At 43.0% G+C, this 21,030-nt stretch overlaps 1 protein-coding gene across 1 annotated transcript; it reads right to left on the bottom strand.

The window, feature by feature from the left end:
- Positions 1-5,822: 5,822 nt before the first annotated feature.
- On the bottom strand, positions 5,823-19,618 carry csnk2a2b (casein kinase 2, alpha prime polypeptide b). Its single transcript, XM_080760918.1, has 13 exons — positions 19,274-19,618; positions 18,586-18,756; positions 17,742-17,853; positions 16,191-16,292; positions 14,002-14,052; positions 12,968-13,027; positions 11,866-11,949; positions 10,331-10,441; positions 9,003-9,104; positions 8,784-8,884; positions 7,605-7,753; positions 6,792-6,875; positions 5,823-6,558 (listed from the first exon to the last, which is right to left on the bottom strand). The coding sequence occupies exons 2-12, from the start codon at positions 18,687-18,689 to the stop codon at positions 6,799-6,801; spliced, it is 1,053 nt and encodes a 350-aa protein (XP_080617044.1). The 5' UTR covers positions 18,690-18,756; positions 19,274-19,618; the 3' UTR covers positions 5,823-6,558; positions 6,792-6,798.
- Positions 19,619-21,030: the final 1,412 nt, after the last annotated feature.

The raw sequence follows: 21,030 nt of genomic DNA, 5'->3' as shown, positions 1-21,030 counted from the left end.
ACACTAAAAAAGGGGTGTTATTGGGACGTAGCGTAGTAAAAGCAAGGGGGTATGATATCAAATGAAAGTTTACAATGAATTTAGGTGTATAGCATACAATAAGTATAGCCTGGCGCAACCAGACTTCATCCGCCCCTATTGCATATGCATATGTCCCGAGGCGGATTAGCGCAGTGGTATATTAGTATCGCAACGCTAGGCTATACAATAAGTGCAAACCAAAGTCAAATGAGACGCTATAAGTGCAATTGTGGACAAAGCAGAGCCTGACCAGAACCTTTTCTGGCGGTTCTGGACAACGGTGTATGCGACCGACTCAAGGCCGGGCACTAGTGCACTCCCTGTGGTTGTGTGGAATGCATGTGTCTAATTTGAAGTCGGTGGGGCAAACCGATCTCGAGTTACATGGATTACAGACGTATACGTACTTCGTACGCACAGAGAATCGGTGCATTTATTGTAAATGATACGCCATATGTACCGGTATTAAAGAAACGCAGGAATGGGGATTACATACGATGTATGTATCGTCAAAGAGAGTATTGAACAGGTGTGCTTCGATCGATCAACTAGAGTTAAAGCTGGTTTCTGAATAGATCATGGAAAATAAGCTGAAGTTGAATGTCTTACAAACTAAATGCATGTTAATAGGTTCTAAATATGCTCTTAGGATAGGTCAGAACTAGAAGTCAAACAGTTGGGTACAACTAAAGGCATCTCACCCCATTAGAAGGAGTGCTTACAAACACAAGTAATACAATTATTAAACTAGTCATACGATCTCTAGTTCTGTCAAATCTGAACTACTGTTCTGTTCTCTGGTCTAGCCGGGCACCAAAGCAAGAACTTGGTCAACTTCAGCTTGCTCAGAACACAGAGGGGCAAGACTAGCACTTCACTGCTATGTCTGGAGTAGTGTGGATGCTATGCATGCCAGGCTGTCATGGTCATGGATGAGGGTGGATGAGAAACTGGCATGCAGCCTAAAGAATGTATATTCCTCACAGAAACCGTTCCGCTTGTTTTTTACAGCTATTACCTGCAAATGAGAGACATGGTTATAATACTAGACATGCACTAAAGTGGTCACTTAACTTTACCTCTGCCCAGAACCAATGCACTGAAGAAAACCGTCATGCACAGAGCCATTGCATACTGGTATGTGCTCCCCCCAACACTTCAACAGCTTCAAAAGCAAACCTAAGGCAACAATAATCAGAAAGGAAATTATATTAGGTTATTATTTTTGTTATTTTCGGACAGACACACTTTTTGTTCATTAACATTGATCATGCTGTAGCCTACTACATTTTATGATTTGTATTGCGATGTTATTGCCTGGACCCCAGGAAGAATAGTCTCCATGGGATCCTAAATAAACAAACAAACAAACGCACACAGATCCCTGACCACTACTTAACTACATCCGTAACAGGTCTTCAGAACTTGGGGCTCTTGAGCCACTAGATCTGCTGCTACACTGTAATCTTGACCTCCTCCACTTCACTGGGAAACACGATCTGCTCCACCACACACAGTCCACCTGGACTACAGGACACTGCAGTGACCTGTTGTAGGCCATGTGGAGCTAATCAGCTTAATGGTACACAGGGTTACAGGCCAGTATATTATATATATGGGTTATCATGATACCCCCCGGAAATATCTCACAATAAATGCACCACATCTCTGTACTAGCCCCGCTCGGAACTTTACGTACAGTTTGTTTACACTACCCTTTACGTAGGGTCCCGTCCCATCTGTCCCAGGCTAAATGTTACACAGACGTACATACCTTCGGAAACGTCAGTGCTGCGGCTTTTGAGTGATTGTGATATGTTTCAAAAGAAGCATATAGGAGCTATAGGAGACAACGGAAATGTCTGAGAATTTTCCTTTGGCGCAGAAGCCGCTAAGTATTTTTATAGTTTGACCGTTTTGGTAGCTCTGAAATTCTCTCTTCCTTCATTCCTTGACTTCCTTATTGACATCCCATTGTACCGCCTCACGCACCGACAGTGGCTAGCTGCGACAGAGCAGATCAGAGGCAGGAACGTAGGGACGGCGGGACGCGCAGCTAGCCACTGTCGGTGCTGGAGGCGGTACAATGGGATGTCAATAAGATGTCAACCAACAAATTAATTCATATAGCATAAAAATCTGTAAACAACTTTGTCTTTAACACTATGTGTAAAATGTGTATGTGGTCACGTAGAGACTGTAAAAATCATAAAGAAAGCTTATGGAAGATATTTTCACATGGAGGTCTACAGCCAAACATACAAGCTAGTGCACACCGGGAGGCAAGCAGGAATGAATGAAGCTTTATAGGGGAGGGGGTATATAATCAGTGACCACTTACACCTGAGTAATTGGGGCGTGGACATAGAACTCTATGGAGATAGCCTTAAGGCTCATACATAGTCTGGATTTTCGGTGGTGGGGTGCCCACCGAACTACAACATGACGTCACGAGCCGCGGTGAAGAGCAAACCACCGCCACCGCTCCAGCCCTTCTCTCTGTTTTTACTCACCACCGCTCGACGTTATTTCAACTCTGGTGGTCAGCTCACCACCGGAGCGGTGGTCACCTCACCACCGAAGATCCAGACTATGAATAGGCCTTTACTCATCTGTGAAGAGAAAAGCCAGGTCACAACCTATAGTGTATCGATATGATTTCTGGGTCAATGTCTGGCCGGTTAACAATTCTAACCCTGTGTTGGGCATGCACAACTTGGCGGAGAACTGTGACCTTAGACTGAAGATGGCAAATCTGACATGGGGCGAGGCACAACATGCTGCACAGGATAGGACCAGATGGAAGCAGCCCACCGGGAACGAAGAGGACATTTTGACCTAACAATGTCTTCTACATCGACCTGACAGTTTTCTGAAAAGGCTACGTTTCTATGCCCGTCGTTTGTTGATTTTTAAAAAATAGCAGACCTACAAGCTCGTAGCTGAGCTTGTAGATCTGCTATTTTTCAATAGCTAAAGCATAACATAATGCCAACACCAAAAGGGGTTCCCGCCCAAAATGTGTTAAGTAAGTAAGTTAGGCATGTCATAGGCAAAACAATTGAAGAAAAATTGCAGGTCATATTACCACAGTAAGTAAGTTCATATTACGAAATTACTTTGACACGTTTAGTGGTTGGCTAATGGCTATACAGGGGCAGGGGCCCAAACTGTATTGTGAATTGCTATGACATCTACATTTATAAGCTCACAACAAACCAAATCAGGCTGGGGGTTGTAGAACCCTGGATTGGTGTCTGTGACAACCGCCCCATAACAGCCAAAGGGAGAATCTAACAAGAAATGAATCAAACAGATGTTAGGGAGTGTATTGGAGTAGATAAAGGAAGATAGGGCAAAGCGTTTAACAGGCAACTAAAGGTTATCTCCGGAACTGCATCATTAGAGGGTGTCCGTAGTAATCCAGAGTTAAAGAATATCTTGTGTTTCAACATTCTAATTATTTAATTAGGGTTTGATTTTGCAGTGTCGGCAGCAAAAGAAAAGCTGTTTCTTTTCCTGGGGCAGGATTGAGGTAGATTCCTGCAAGGTAGGAATAAAAGGGAAAAGCATATTGAAAAGGAGGAAGCAGAAAGACAACATAGAAAAAAAGACAGTTCCAGCTAATGTTACAGGTGTGCTCACTATAGCTAGACCTAATTATTCATCTGCTGTGTAAATACTACAGCTCACCTGCGTATGTACAGTGAAAACAAAGACCCTTTCAAGGTGTGCTACACTGACCGGACATCAGCCAGTGCTGGTCAGACTAACCTTTCTAAATGATTTACACTCCAAGATGTATTGCAAAGTATGTGTGTGTGTGTGTGTGTGTGTGTGTGTGTGTGTGTGTGTGAGTGTGTGAGTGTGTGCGTGATTGGGTGTGCGAGGGAACATGAGCAGTCAGGTTTAGGACAGGAAGCCAAATTCTCCTGTTTCTTCTGAGGAAGAAGTTGATACTTCAGTCCAGTCAGTATTTGAATTACAGACACACGCACAGTCGCACACACCCCCCGAGACATGTAGCAAGCCAACATATGCCGGGGCAAGGGCCAACAAAAAAACACATTCAAGATAAACAATTTAAATACATTTGAAAGTATAATTGTGAATATATGATATGAACGGATATAAATCTATCACCAATGAATATATGTCAACAGTGAAGTTTTGGGCAGTCATAACCGAGTGGTTAGTTAGTATGAACAGTTGGGGCTGCCAGAGGCCCTGGACAGTGCAAGTTTGATTCCAGGCCAGCAATTTATCAATGCGTCTCCCTGAGCGCCTGCTCCTATAGTGATTATAGGATGGGTAAATGCAGAGGTCGAATTCCTCTTAAGTGCATATAGTCTATATTTACACACACCCATACCATACACATACAGTGACAAAAAACACCCCAAGGAGTGGGGACTATATATTAGAATGAATATCATGTAGGCTCCAGCAGTATCTGGCTATATTTACCATCAACAACAATGACTATAGTTCCGTCTATCAACACAGCAGTTGTCATTACCAGGCAAAAATATAGGTTATGTAATCATCAGTTGTGGTCAACTCTTTGTGTTAATGACATGTAAGGGTTGGCTTAGCTCAGGCGACTCGCATTGCCCACACCCGTCAGCATTCGCTTTTCACCTATGTGATGAACATCTTAAATATCAACCATCAGAGAATATGGAATACATTCTAATTTGAGCCCAATATGACATGCAAGAATCTTTAGTATTTTTCTACTCACACCCTGCTATTATCCATTACAATTTTACAATTTAGGCATTTAGCAGACGCTCTTAATCCAGAGTGACTTACATTAAGCAATAACAAAAAACATGGCATACATCACATAAATAAAAAGTAGTTATCATGAATCATGTATAAACTAAGAACGTAACAGTGGAGTATATATGTAAACTATACATACTATACTATATTATAGATTATACATGTGTACTATAAAGTGCTATGACTACATAAAATGCAATTCTATGCAGTAATTATTATTACCTGAATATGTCCACATTGCTCATGATCAGCGACAGCTCCAGAATATTGTGACTTGGGGGGGGGGGGGGGGCTATGGGGGGGATTGGAAATTTAGAGCAGGGGTTAATTAATTTTGGTTTACATAGAGATCAGTCAATTGGGCTTGTGGGGATGGGGCTTAGGTAGGGCAAAGCGCCCACCAGAGGGGGCTAAAGGCCCCTCTAGCCGTTCCTGCTCATGATACACTCAAACACCATAGCCACTTGCCCAAATGTGATGACCTCATGCAATTTCTTTTGGGCCAAATCTTAGATTGACTGGCCTATTGTGGGGAGGGGGGGAGCTTGTGGGGGCTAAAGGCTCATTCATAGTCTAGATTTTCAGTGGTGGGGTGACCACCGAACTACAACATGACGTCACGAACCACCGCCACCGCGGCCCCAGCCCTTCTCTCTGTTTTTACTCACCACCGCTCAACATCATTTCAGCTTGTGGTCACCTCACCACCGGAGCGGTGGTCACCTCACCACCGGAGCAGTGGTCACCTCACCACCGGAGCGGTGGTCAGCTCACCACCAGAAGCGGTGGTCACCTCACCACCGGAGCGGTGGTCACCTCACCACCGGAGCGGTGGTCACCTCACCACCGGAGCGGTGGTCACCTCACCACCGGAGCGGTGGTCAGCTCACCACCGAGAATCCAGCCTATGAATGAGCCTTAAGCCTCCACTAGAGCAGGCCAAAGCCCCCCTCTAGCCATCCCTGCTCATGATACACTCAAACATAGCCAAAGAAGTCACCCATGACAGACAGTTCAACTAAATAAAAATCATTTATTATTCATTAATATTATTATCATCATGTCCATTCTATCTAGAGAGAGTCCACCATGCCACTTTCAGGAGTACTTGGAGTAGTGTTTAAGACATCTGTCTGTCTGCTGGGGGGGGGGGGGGGGGGGGGGGAGGCCGCACACAGGACACGACAGACAAACGGACGGAGGGATGAAACGAGGGCCGGGGTCGGGTCAGGTGTGCGGGGCGGGAGGAGGGTGGGGTGGGGGGGACTTCTGGGCCGGGCAGGGGGACAGGCTTACACTCCTGCTGCTCATTCTCCATGCTGCTTCAAACAAGGAGGGATAGAGGGATGGTGGTGGTGGGTGGGGGGTGAGAGGAGCGATACGAGAGAGGGGGATAGTCTTAAGTAGTAGTTTTTCTGATGACCTACAGCGAGACCAAGTCAGGCCAAGGGAAGGGGGAGAGAGAGAGAGACACAGCTTCAAGCTCATTGGTCAGGCTGCTTGACAGGGAACCAGGACAAGCCAATCACAGACTGATACAGAGGAGGAGGGTATGTATAGGTGTCTGCATGTGCGTGTATGTTTGTGTCTGCGTGTGCGTGTATGTGTGTGTGTGTTGTGTCCATGAGCACATATCTGTGAGTGTGTAACTGGTCAGCGTTACTTTGATCCATTGTCACTGTACACTTGTCAAAGTTACTGTCACAACCGGGTACAAAGTTGAGGTAACAAACAAACATCCTTCTTCTCCTGAGAAAGGGATGGAGAGAGAGAGAGAGAGAGAGAGAGAGAGAGAGATAATTAATTAGTGTAATCACCCGCTGTATTGAAGCAGTGGAATGAGATGTGGAATGACAACCCGAATGCATCAGCCAGTAAACATTAAGCTCACAAGCGCTAGGCTACTAGTTAGCTTGAGAATCCAAATTGGTTTAATTACCATTAAAAGAAAACGGTATGAATATATTTATGACTGACTTTACCTGCGTTTCATCGGGCTGTAGTGTTCCCACTGGAAACCATGTTGTTGTCGGAGTTGGATAGAGACTGTTCCTTTACTACGGGGTCTACAGGAGGAGGACATTGTCAGAGAGGTATTATAGAGTTACATTATGCCTATAAGCAGTGTTGAAAAGGTTACTCAAAAACGGTAATATATTACCCATTACTAGTTACTTAAGGCCCGCCCTTCCGCATCCGATAATTCACATGTACAGACAAGTGTGCATCGTTTCCGTATCCGCTCTAGTCTATTTAGAATGGGAGACTGGGCTGGGGTGCCACCCCAGCCCAACACTCGAGCCCACAGTACCACCAAGGCTCGTGAAAACGACTTACTTTTGGAAAAGTAGTAACAGTACAATAGTAATAAGTATTCAAATTGTGAAAGCAATTACTTATATTACTAGTTACTGGAAAAAGGTTTAAGTAATAAGTTACTTTAGTTAGTAAGTAAGTGAATTAATTCTTACAGAAGTATGGGTGTTCCATGGCTTCTGTGCCAAGCCCCCAGTAAGGCTATCCAACGTTGAAGATGCCACTACCTACTGGCGAAATGTGGAATTGCAGTACTTTAATGGAAGTGGACGGACGTTCATGACGTCACGTGCGTATAAGCCCGGACCTCGAGCCATTGAGTTATAATTATACTTCCGGAAGTCTTCCGGGTGCTTCAAAACGCCACTGAGCAACTTCCACTGAAATGAATAGCGGGGCTAGCGCTCCAGTTCGGTCTCTATCCTTCTTTATACTCTATGCTTCTGTGTTAAGTGAATATTAAGTGAACTCCGTCTTACAGAAGTATGGGTGTTCCATGGCTTCTGTGGCGGTGAGTCTCTGTTGGTGGTCGTAGCGTAGCAGCTTGTCCAGTAGATCGAGGGCTTCAGGACTCACCAGGTGCTGATTCTCTGTCTGCACAAACTGCTCCCAGCGCTTCCTGCTCTGCCTACAAATATGGATAATGGATTGCCTTTTTATAGCACTTTTCTATGGAAAGCGCTTTAAAATGGTCCATTCATTCATACATTGTATGGGTACAAACCTACAGGGATGGATGTTTGCATTGTCAGGGTTTCCCTCAGAGTTTCAGCCCAGGAAGCAGGGGATATACTATCCTGGCATCATAGATAGATATAAAGAAAATATATGCCTCATTGGCCGTTGCAATTCGTTGGAGCCATGTGTGTCCAGTGTAAGGACTAAGGAGGAAGTGAAAGAGAAGTGCGGAAGGCATGCTGTGTCACTGCTACTCAAGTGACTGCTGGCGAATTACATTGTGTCTTTTCCGGGACTCATCAATTAAATCCAAAAGGAGCTTTATTGGCATGAGAATCAGAGAAAACGTTGTTTACATTGCCTGTCTGATTGGCTTACCGAACATCCCCTTCCATGACGCATGCTGAAGCTTGACAAGCTTCCGCTATGATTAACCCATTTTGACCTGAGATCAGATTCTAAAAATATCTACATCCTGACAGTTTTCTGAAAAAACTATGTTTCTATGTCAGTGGTTCTTCGATTTTTCAAGAATAGCAGAGCTACAAGCTTGTAGCGTGCCACTCGGTGGAGCGCTATGAGCTTGTAGATCTGCTATTTTTCAAACACCCCCAAAATGGGTTAACAAAAGCTTGCTTCCTCGCGAGATAGTACACACGCCCCAGAGCCCTTTATATGTCTATGCCTGTCATTGCCAGAGTCGCCAGACTAATATGGCTGTGTAAATATTAGTCTGGAACTTTGGTGTGTGTGGAAGATTTATTTCCATGGTGGCAGGGTTACAAACTCAGATTACAACGTCACAGGAAAAAAACAAGTCTCACTTTGAATAGTGGGCTCACAATTCAAGTGCCAGACCAATATCCACATGTATTTTTCAGTGTCAATAATTGTGCTGAATGCCATTTTATTTGAATATTTGGGAATCAAAGCCTGGATTCTGATGTAGGAAAAATAGAATATTAAAAGTGTTTACTCACTGTCCCAGCAGGTCCTTGAAGCGTGGGTCCAGTTCGATGTGGTATTTACGCAGGTAGCCGAACAACTCATCTGTTCCCAAAACCTTGGCAATCCTCACCAACTAAGAAAATTAGGTTAGAGACATTTTATCAATGTCAAATGATCAAACAATTAAAAGATCCATAACAATAATGATGATACATATTGATAAAATAATCCCACCAATTTGAGAGTGCTACCTGGTCATAGTTGTCTTGTCCGTGGAAGAAGGGCTCTTTCTGAAAGATCATACTGGCCAGCATACAGCCCAGGCTCCACATGTCAAGACTGTAGTCATACATCTGCAATTTACACACACAATGAGAAATAATTCCCTCGTTTAAAAAGTTAATCTGAGCTGCGAGACATTTCAAATATTAAAACTCAATTCGCGCCAGCATTAATGAATCCCTCGATAGCGTATTGCCAAGGTTTTATCACATGTAACCAAATATCCGTAACCAAGGCCAAATGTAGCCAGTAGCCACGGACAGGTTTGTCCCAGAGTGTAGAGTAGGAGAGTAGCGACACGCTTTGATCTCACCGCAAAGCGGGTGCCTATGGGCGATAGTTCCAAACATTGCTCCTATGGCTGGAACTATCCCATTGAGATAGAATGAGCACTTCCGCATTCCATTGTTACAATGGGAGTCAACGCTTGTGTCGCCGCTCTCTTACTATATTACTCTGGTTTGTCCGTGTACAGACATATTGATGACCCCTGGTTGTGTGCAATACCTGGTAGTAAGTCCACCAGATTAGTGGTGTGTATTAGTACTCGATAGTCCACCAGTAGTGATTAGTGGTGTGTACTAGTACCTGGTACCAGTAGTGATTAGTGGTGTGTACTAGTACCTGGTACCAGTAGTGATTAGTGGTGTGTACTAGTACCTGATAGTAGTGATTAGTGGTGTGTACTAGTACCTGGTACCAGTAGTGATTAGTGGTGTGTACTAGTACCTGATAGTAGTGATTAGTGGTGTGTACTAGTACTAGTAGTACCTGATAGTCCACCAGTAGTGATTAGTGGTGTGTACTAGTACCTGGTACCAGTAGTGATTAGTGGTGTGTACTAGTACCTGATAGTAGTGATTAGTGGTGTGTACTAGTACCTGGTACCAGTAGTGATTAGTGGTGTGTACTAGTACCTGATAGTAGTGATTAGTGGTGTGTACTAGTACTAGTAGTACCTGATAGTCCACCAGTAGTGATTAGTGGTGTGTACTAGTACCTGGTACCAGTAGTGATTAGTGGTGTGTACTAGTACCTGATAGTAGTGATTAGTGGTGTGTACTAGTACTAGTAGTACCTGTCCACCAGTAGTGATTAGTGGTGTGTACTAGTAATAATAATAATAATAAAGCTTTATTTGCACCTTTTAAGAACCAGTCACAAAGTGCTTTAACAGAGAAACAAATATAAAGACATAGCAAGGAGGCACATAATAGAATACAATACATTGTCAATAATGCACAAAATCACAACAACAACAACAACAACAGAAGAAATCAATAAAATAAAGAAGTACCTGATAGTCCACCAGTAGTTCGGGCCCTTTGAAGTATCGTGAGGCGACTCTGACGTTGTACTCCTGGGCAGGATGGTAGAACTCCGCCAAACCCCAATCTATAAGACGTAGCTGGGCCAAGGAATATAAAACTGGATTTAACCCATTCTGACCTGAGATCAGATTCATACGAGGTTTCTACTGGACACACACTGGTCTGATGAACCCCATTCTGACCTGAGATCAGATTCTAAAAATGTCAGTCGTTCTTCCATTTTTCAAAAATAGCAGACCTACAAGCTCGTAGCGCGCCACTCGGTGGCGCGCTACGAGCTTGTAGATCTGCTATTTTTCAATAGCTAAAGCATAACATGATGCTAACACCAAAATGGGTTCCCGTTCAGAATGGGTTAATACAAATCTAAAGTGTTGTATATTACTCATAATATGATTGATGATTGATTGTTTGTTTATTTGTCCTGCACACAATGTGCCCAACCCTCATGGGTTTATAATTATAAGACACCATTTCACAATTGCATTTACAGCATGTTTACATTACATAATATTATATTACAACTCGGATTTATACAGAGTACTCTTGTCTTCTTTCCCAAGCTTGACAAATAAAATCTGCCACAACAAAAGTCCCTTTGGAAAAACATATCTCGATTTTTACATAGTAATTTAAATCTAGTAAAAATCCCCACAGATATAAGACATCTTATTAACCAAAATATCCCTTAAGTCATCATATTTAGAGCAGTAAAACAAAAAGTGAACTTCGTTTTCAATTTCATCAAGATAAACTACTGTAACGAAACATTTCAGCATATATTATTAGGTGCACAGAGTCACAGTCTAATGTTGACCAGTGCTGGAAAGGTAAACTCTCATGTTAACCTGTTGCCCCCTACTGGCAGACTTGCGTAACACAACTTGGGTACAACTGGCTGTATTCCCAACCGTGATGTAAACTTAAGCAATATTACACTATACACTTCAGTGATGCTTGCGGAACTCGACTCCGTCTCGTTCCTGACCGCATCACTGTCGTGGCAATAATCACGTTAACCCACACCCTCTCGTGTAATATTGCAATTCTACCACAGTTACCCTTAAAACTATTAAAATCGCTGAAAGATTATAATTTTTTAATGACATGTAGTCACTACGACCACAACCTTCCCAAGAAACTAGCTAGCCTAGCCACCGAGTTTGCTAGCGCTCTGGGAGAACAGAGCAGCTGAATTCTTTGTTTTGATTAGGTGGTGAACAGTGCTGGTTTAACCCACGGCTAGAAGGCTGTTTCAACCAATCAGATTGCTTCCTCGAAACGACCTGTGGTAGAATTAACAATAGCCAAGTTGATGAGATTTGTATACATCCGCTCGGCAGGCTAACAAGTAGATGGGACACCGTCGAGGGAGGGAGACACACATGGACGCAGACCTGACATTGTGGGATTAGAACACGGGCGAGGAGGACCATGTTTGGCGTGTGGGAAGTGGGCATGTGGAGAGAGAGAGAGAGAGAGGACTGAAAGCACCACCCACCTTTCTCATCTGGTGGTCGATCATCACATTGTGGGGCTTGACGTCACGGTGCATGATGCCCATACTGTGGCAGTAGTCCAGAGCCTGAGACATCCACACACACACACACAAACACACACACACACACACACACACACACACACACACACACACACACACCGTCAATAGACGAAATCATCATGACATCACCACAACCAAAAATACATTTCCGAGTAGATAACGTGGGCAGCGTCACATTGGAGGAGCAGTATTATTCATTAACCTTAGATCTGAACAAAGGATTATTTTTTAAGGCTTTTTACTAGTATTAAATATAACATTCTGTTCTAAATATCCACAGATTGACACCAGACATAGCCATTACGGCACTACGCGTTTGTTCAAAGGAACCCTGGCTGATGGCTTAAAGTGCCGCGCTACGAGCTTGTAGGTCTGCTATTTTTGAAGAATCGTGAAAATGTGGCGCAAACCTTGGAATATTCTTTCAGAGCGACTGGTTTTAACTAAAATCTTTGCTTCTGGGGGGTGCCCCTGGAACAACATATTTTGAGATGGGGGTCGGCGGACAATTACATAATTTTTTTGGAGTCCTTGACATGAAATATTGAGTGATATAGGCCTAGAAACATAAGTTTTTCAGAAAACTGTCAGGATTTAGAAGACATTTTTTTAATTTCGACGTCAGGCCTAAATGGGTTAAACGCAGAGTGGAGGGTGGGCAGGTGACATAATAATGTTGCATGACTGTAAGCCACCTTGGGATTAAAATATTAAGAAGATATTTAAATGTTACATTTTAGTTATAGAGGGCAAGTATAATGTTTTAAGGCATATAAGTAATTTTAAAAAGATTAGCTTACACTTGGATGTATTAATCACTTTCAACCTGGTGTCTCTACATTGGGCATGTGAGGATTTGCATATACTTAAACAAATAGAATAGGCATGGTATCAAACAAATGGCAATTTTTCTAAGGTATGAATTACCTAAATTGTATTGTAATCTTTCCTGACCCATTAAGAGGGGCTGACAATTAGCTGACAATAAAAAGATTGACCACCCCACCACACGCTTACATTTCAGAATGTCAACAAATCTGACCTTCAGTAGTTCATACATGTAGAAACGGATGTCAAAATCTGTCAACTTCTGGTACAACTCCTGTAAGGAACACAAAAACTATGAGGACAAGTGCATAGAACACAGGCAAATTAAACAAATAAACGTAATCCCTCTATGTAGCTGAATCCAAAAGTAACAAAGAACAGTTGACTAAACTAAGACTAACTCACTGGGTTATTTTGTGTCCTAAATTGTATTACATCTGTCACTTAACCCATTCTGACCTGGCACCCATTTTGGTGTTAGCATCATGTTATGCTTTAGCTATTGAAAAATAGCAGATCTACAAGCTCATATCGCGCCACCGAGTGGCGCGATACGAGCTTGTAGGTCTGCTATTTTTGAAAAATCGAAGAACGACTGACATTTTTAGAATCTGATCTCAGGTCAGAATGGGTTCATCAGACCAGTGTGTGTCCAGTGGAAACCTCGTATGAATCTGATCTCAGGTCAGAATGGGTTAAGCCAATGTACGTATACTCGCTCACAGAAAAGAATGAAGGATTTTCAAAAGAACATTTTGGCTTTAGAGGGATGCTACTTGGCTCCAGACAGGGGTTGTTGTGACATGAGTTGGTGAAAGCAAAGGGTATATTCATGAATTTATACTGTGTAAAGATTCCTTTTAGAAGTGCTAGTCATTGTGGCAACACCTTTCGTAACTCCGTTGTCATTACAGCGTCATTACAGCCTTCGTCTAGACGAAGGTCTGCTCATAAACTAATAGGTCATGGTCGTTGCCACCAGGGATACTTTGGAACACAAAGTCTTTGTCAAAGACAGCATGTATCAAGTGTAAAATGCATGAATACTACATTGCCAGTGTCTACGTCACTTGTATGTGAGTGGGTGCAGACGCTCGTGAATGAAATTTAGTGTTTTCTAATGTCAAACAACACATATTTGGAAAAATATACCAGTGAGTGACAGATGTTTTTTCTTTTAAAGGTATGACTATAACATGAAAACCCAAAACATCAACCCAAAATTCACAGAAGAGGTGATTATTTTACCTTGAAGTCTGTGTTATTGATGCATTCAAAGACAAGTGCTGGAGTTCTGGACTGTATAACCACAAGAGAGACAAGGGGTTAAAATGAGTACATGATCAAACAATGAGTGGGTAAAAAATACTTTCAATTCAGTCAAACAATTCAATAAGTCAGCCTTTGTTCTGAGCTATGATTTATTCTTACACTCTAATAATTATAATTACCTACTTACATCTAATTCGAGCTAAAGACCTTTCTGTAAGCTAAAGCAATTCTTGCTGAACTGGAATCATAGAGAAAATTGAGCTCAGCTCAAGCTGGCTTGAATAAGAAATCATCATCACGCCCCATTGATGAAATAATTTATTCAAAAGTAGCCCAGACCAAGTATTTAACTGCATACATTAATATACTTTTCATTTGGTCGACATTTCTCGTTTAAAATTAAAAAGAATAGTGGTCTCGTAAAATATTCTAATATTTTGAGATATAATGTTTTGATTTTCATGAGCTGTACGCATAATCATCAGGATTAAAACAAGCATGAGTTCAAGTCCGTTGCTCTCCCCTTGTCCCCCATATATGGGGACTAGGTTGGTGGAGGGTGTGTAGAGCCCAGGATCACATTAGATGATTGACACAGGGGTGAAAAATGGGTTACAAAATCGTGGGATAAAAAAATATATTGAAAAAGAAAGGATTAAAACAAAACAAAAAGGTTGTACATACTTCACTTTATTTATGCATGTCACAGGGCTATTTCCTGATGTACTTGCAACGTCCACTATGGCCCTCATTTATCAATGGAGTGTAATATCTGCCTCAAATTCGAGCGTCGGTTTTGGAGTACACTCACGTCGGCACGGCATTTATGAAGTGATCGCAAACAGCTGATCCTTGCTTAATTTAATTCCTAGCATTGATAAATGTGACGGCTGAAATCAATCTGTATAAAATCAAGCCTCGTCCTCGCTTTTGCCACATGAACAACTGCAATACGACCAAACAACGTATGGAAACCATAGTTACACACACACACACACACACACGCACACGCACACACACACACACACACACACACACACATCGCAAGCATACTTGCAAGCAACTGTCACTGTGTTGTTAGTTGTATATTAAATTATTAAAGTCTTTATTCATTTAATATACAACAAGATATATTAGTTGAACGAAAACAAGGTTTTCGTTCACTGACCATGTTCGTGACCATGCACGTTTATGACAGTCTACATTAGATTGCGTCGCTGCAGTGGCTGGACTATCTAAGTGTCAACCTAAACCTTAATGTAGTCTATGTGGCACTAGTGGTGGTGGGCTGGTTGGGTTAGCTATCTCCGATGCGATGCGGCCCCCCCAGGGCTTAAAGCCAAAAACAATCCCAAGACTGAAAATGTTTTTTTGCACTGATCTCATTAAATGACCCCTATGAGATCCTCAGGACTGAAATCAGTCCCCAGGACTGAGAACTTTAAGCCCTGGCTGGCACGGCACATTTAGCATTCGTGCGACCCACTGCGACGCGTCGGTTTTATCCTTAAACGAGGACGAGACGAGCACATACCGTAACTCCAGAAAGTCATGGGCCTGCTGTAGATCAGGCTACAGTAGCCTACCCACGTTGGGCCACTTGACTCTCCAGTCTCTCCAGCTGCACTAGCCTACTCTCCAACGTCCCTCAGTCATGAAGATATTCCAGCTCAGGCAGCGCAAATCCTCGCATGTATGCGCTCATGCAAAACACTGTTTAAATGGCTTAAGCATCTAAGCAATTTCAATGACATGCCTTTACAAAATATATTTGTATGTATAATATAGTTTTATATACATTTTAGAAGTGAAAACATATGTTTAGATGCCTGCGACAGCCTCAGCTGGTCAGACAATGCTGCTCCGCTTTTCCACGACAGAAAAACAGGTGAGGACAAAGCCTATGACAGCTCCCGACCTGACGTGATATTTGGCCGGGCTCACGCCAAGGTTAAAGTTCATGCTGTAATAATAGATGCTGAGATGAATGCGGTGATTTCGGTGTACGCCCATATTTAAGCATACGCCAAGTTGATAAATGAGGGCCTGTGTGTGTGTGTGTGGTGGACTGGTGGTGGACACTTTCTGGCCTAAGAGAAGAAAAACCCCACATAACCCTTTAAAGGAGGCCAGGACAGCAGGGAAACACAACAAGAGAGCCTTACCACAGGGTCTTTTACCGTGTCCACCAGTCGAATTATGTTGGTTCCACCTCGCAGGTTCTCCAGGATCTTGATCTCTCGCTTGATCTTCTTCTTCTTGACCGGCTTATTTAACAGGGAAACAAGTTACCAACATAAGTAACGTCCACAGACAAACGCAGCCAAAGGTGACATGTGACAAACAACCAATAGTATCAGCAAGAACTAAGAGGCAAACAACAACTTGCCTGCACTCTAATTTCAACGTTAATTTCCCCCTACCACGATTCTGCTGATTCTGCTATGAGCCACACAATGCTACTGCCCTCCTCAGCACGAGTCTGTCAGTGTCTAGTACTGCTAGCTAGTGTGGGTGTGAAGCTGATGTGTACAATTGAATGATTGACACAGATATGGCAAGGAAATGGCTTTCAATCCATATAGAGTATGGGGGAGCTATCCAATTCCCTTGACTGCAGCTGGCTGGAACATAATCTCCAAATAAAGGGCCTGCCCTAAATTGTAGTGAGCATAACCCTTCTTCTAGCACTTGAACATATCATTGCATAGCGCCATGAGAGTCACACGAACATGCATCTACCGTATATCACTGGTTCCCAAAGAGTGGGTCGGGACCTATTTGTGGGTCACGGACACATTTTTAAGGGTCCCTTCAGTATTATTATTTTTCCACACATAGTTTTTAATTATTATTTCACAAAACATTTTCAAGAAGCATCCCCATAAAAGCAACGATTTTCATGAATTAAAGACGAAATTCAATGATTATTTTTGGTAATTTCATGAAGAAATAAAATAAATATCTAAGAACTTCCATAAATTAGAAAACAAATAAGTAGTGAATTTGTGAAAATAGCCAATCTACAAGCGGACAACGTGGCGCGAAGCGACGCGGTGTGTGCTTGTAGGTCTGCTCTGCTATTGTCACTAGTTTGGGTCTCGGGCAAACGTCTGATCTCTGATTTGGGAACCACTGATCTACAGTATTTCCCCCACACCCACAGGCAGTGACCAGGGCTCTGAGGGCTGTGCCGATTGGTAAAAAACATTTTTAACTGGTGTTCTGTGACCAACTGGACACACAGAAAGCTTGGTTCAACCCCTTCCCAATACAGCTCACGTAAGTAAGCCCAACCCACCACGGCATGGGTAAACCACTCATTCAATAGGTTTAAAAGTAGAAGGATAAAAGAAGGGAGTGGAGTGGGGGGGGGCTGCTGTCTCCACTGGGGCAATGAGGGCATCAAACCACAGACATTCTGATTAAACTAGCCCCTGGTCAAATCCGGCGACCTCGGAACGTTCGCCACCGTTTTCCTATTCCTAAACGTAACCCCAGTAAAACTAACCCTGAACCTAACCTTATTCCAAAACATAAACTCTGTAAAACGACGTCTAAACCTAATCTTATTCCTAACCTTAACCGCAGTAAAACAAATATACAGAGTACAAGAACCGCTTGGGGGCGGAAAGAAATGGGGACGAGTGTGTTTTGGGCAGAGCCTTTTGGGTTACCAACCACAATTTGACCTTCATTTTTTTAGAGGCACTCACCTTAAGGATCTTGACCACTACTTTTTCATTGTTGGTGATGTTAATGGCCTCAAACACTTCACTGTACTTCCCTCTGCCCAGCTTACGAACCAGCTGGTAGTCCTCCTGGTTACTGTGTGTGTGTGTGTGTGTGTGTGTGTGTGTGTGTGTGTGTGTGTGTGTGTGTGTGTGTGTGTGTGTGTGTGTGTGTGTGTGTGTGTGTGTGTGTGATATAGAGAAAGGAACAAATGGAAACAGAATGGTAATTTAGAATTTTAGATCACTGCAATAGCACAAAGTGTCACCACAAAATAATATATAGGCCTGTTCTATGCAGACAGACATAAATAGATGGAGGCGGGTGGGCAGAGGGAGGGAGCGGATGATGAGCTGTAAGAAAGGTGTCACACTCACACTCGCATGGCAGAGTGTAGAACAGCAGGTTTAGAGGGATGGGTGGGTGGGTGGGAGAGAGAAGAACTAGGGGGCTGTTTGTTTGTAACCATGCCATTTTCATTCCTCACACATGCATGTACAATTATCGTAACTTCTCTCTCACGTCACCTCTTGCTCCATCACTCTCTCTCTCTCACACACCCTAATTTATCATCACTGACATCACCTCTTGCTCACACACACATACCGTACAAGACATTTGCAAATCCACACACACACATACCGTACAAGACATTTGCAAATTCACACACACACACACACACACACACACACACACACACACACACACACACACACGAAGATTCTGTGTTGATTTATCCACTGAGTGCACAAATGTAACCAAAAAGGCACTTTCAGGGTACATGTTTACACTCTCAGTTTAATCGTGGTATTTGTTGTGTCTTCTCACCTCCAGCTGGGAACGTGTGCTTCGTAATCCCAGTATTCCCGGCTCTTGAGTGTGTTCACATCTGCATACACCCGGGACTTGCTACCGGCCGCCGGACCCGGCATTGCGAGACCAGTGCCTCCTCCTCGGCTGTTATATGTAGGACGAGGCAGGGAGTGTCGCGGGGACCTTCTACTTGCAAGAAAATGGGGGTAAAATGGCAGTACTGTTTTTTTTTTTCCTTTTTAGGTTTTAAGGTCTGCCTGTGTTCGGTCGAAGGGACTATAAAGAAACAACCGTGCCACCACACGTAGTGAAATGATTGAGCAGTGCCGGGGTGCACTGCAGTCAGTTAGCCGCTGAGCAGCGCTCCTAGCTCGGATTGTCAGAAGCAGCAATGCCGGTGGGGGGGTTGGGGGGGGGGCACAGAAGGATGGGGGGAGTGCAACAACTAGGGCTTCAAACCGAGACGGGGAGGCATCAGGGCGTTGAGGTAGACGAGACGGGAAAACGTTTAATCTTCTTAAAAACCAAAAAACTGAATTAAAAAGCGACCTAAAAAGGCCACAGATGTAATGCTTCGGGGTGTTAGGAAACAAAATGTCACGGGTTAAACCCCCCACCCACTTATGGGCCTTAAATCCGAAACTATAACTATATATATATAAATTTATATAATATTAGGGAAGGGGGGGCTTTACTACGTTACCCGGGTCTTTCTCAAGCCGATGGACAAAGACAATCCCATCAGTGGTCCAAAATAGTCAAGCGGGGCTGTTGATCTGACAGATCGGTCCCTCTTTACGATCGCCGGAGAAGAGGGGGTGGAGTAGGGAGAAATCGATGTTGTTAGCTAATGTTAGCTCGCAATGCTACCGCAGTACGAAGATATCGCACCGACGGCGGTCGCTCGGCGCCAGGTCATGTGCGATCGCACGGCGAAGCACCTCAAATCCCCGCTGTGGACCCGGCCGACAGATCGCCGGGATTCGGGGTTTTCTCTCTGGACAAACCCCCCGGTCGAGACCGCAGGGAAGCGGATTGCGATTGAGCAGCAGAGTCGACCCGGATGTGAAACCCGTCGCCGGGGCGAACGTAGGAGTGTCTGGATCCCATTGTCCGAAGGGGACTCAACTGTTGTTGTCATTGGCTAGTTGGTGTCTAGGCAACCGAGACGTTCAACTGTCAGTGTCTGTTATGTGACAGTGGTGTAAAGCAAGTACCGTAAGTACATGTGTAAGTACAAATTTCAGGTATTTGTACTTTCCCATTTCGAATACTTTTTCTTCTAGTCCACTACATCTCAGACAGGCAAATAGTGCACTTGTTTTACTCCACTACAATTATTTGTAGTTATTATACTTGAATGTAGTTACTAGACTTTAGTAACTATAGTAACGTTTTCAAATAATAGTTTTTTGCAGATTTTGATTATTACACAATATACAGTATAACCATCTATAACGTACTTAATGTCAACGAAGCTCACACCCAGAACACCAGAGGGAGTTCAACAACCCATGTGCAACCCAGATTCGGCACAAACAAGGGACTAAATTAATTCAGCAGTTTTGGAGAATTACAGTACATTTCAGGCACAACTCAATACAAGTGTGTTGACTGTTAACTGTGGACGACACCCAGCGACGGCTCCAGACATTTGTGCATGGGGGAGCTATGGGGGGGCTGTTTTTTTTTTAGCAGGGGCTACTGGATTTTGGCAAAAAATATGAATATATATATATAGATATTTCAATACCATTTTCGATACCACGCAACCACGGCGATTTCCTAGGGTTTAACAACACAAGTACAAATAAAAGCTGTGCAGTATTGTGCACTTTCATTGTTTTTAAAATGTTTATTATTTTTTATTATTATGCCTATAATTATAATTATAATTATTATTTTAGGTTTATAATCCATAGTTACTATGTATAATAATATTATTATGCCTATAATTATTTTAATTATTATTATTATATGTTTATAATCCATAGTATATCCATGTATAATATTATTATTATTATACATAGTAACTATGGATGATGTCAACCACATCATCTTGGTTTCTATTCCTCATTTATAACTCTAGTTAATGTTCTATTCAGATATTATTCAATGCATCATGGCCAGCATACTCAAACTACTATTATTATTTTAATATCCGGAATCCCCCCGCACGCACGCGCACACACACACACACACACACACACACACACCGCAACGATCCTGTTGCAACGTTAGCTTGCTAGCCTAGCAAGGTTGTGTTTACTGTTGATAGCTTTAGCAGCTATCGCTAACATGAGGAACAGCAACAACAAGTCCTCTTTGGCTCTCCGTGTTCATCGGATTCTTTATCTTACATAAAGAAATACGAGCGACCTGTTAAAGAAGTTAAGAACACAGCATGGGGACAGAAGTCACAGTGACAGAACGAGACAGACTTGTACTGAGCGTGCCGTG

The sequence above is a fragment of the Protomyctophum bolini genome, assembly GCF_963924005.1.
Source record: "Protomyctophum bolini genome assembly, chromosome: 4".
Taxonomy (NCBI): Eukaryota; Metazoa; Chordata; class Actinopteri; order Myctophiformes; family Myctophidae; genus Protomyctophum; species Protomyctophum bolini.
The sequence above is the reverse complement of the archived record's forward strand: the minus strand, read 5'-3'. Positions and strand labels throughout refer to the sequence as shown.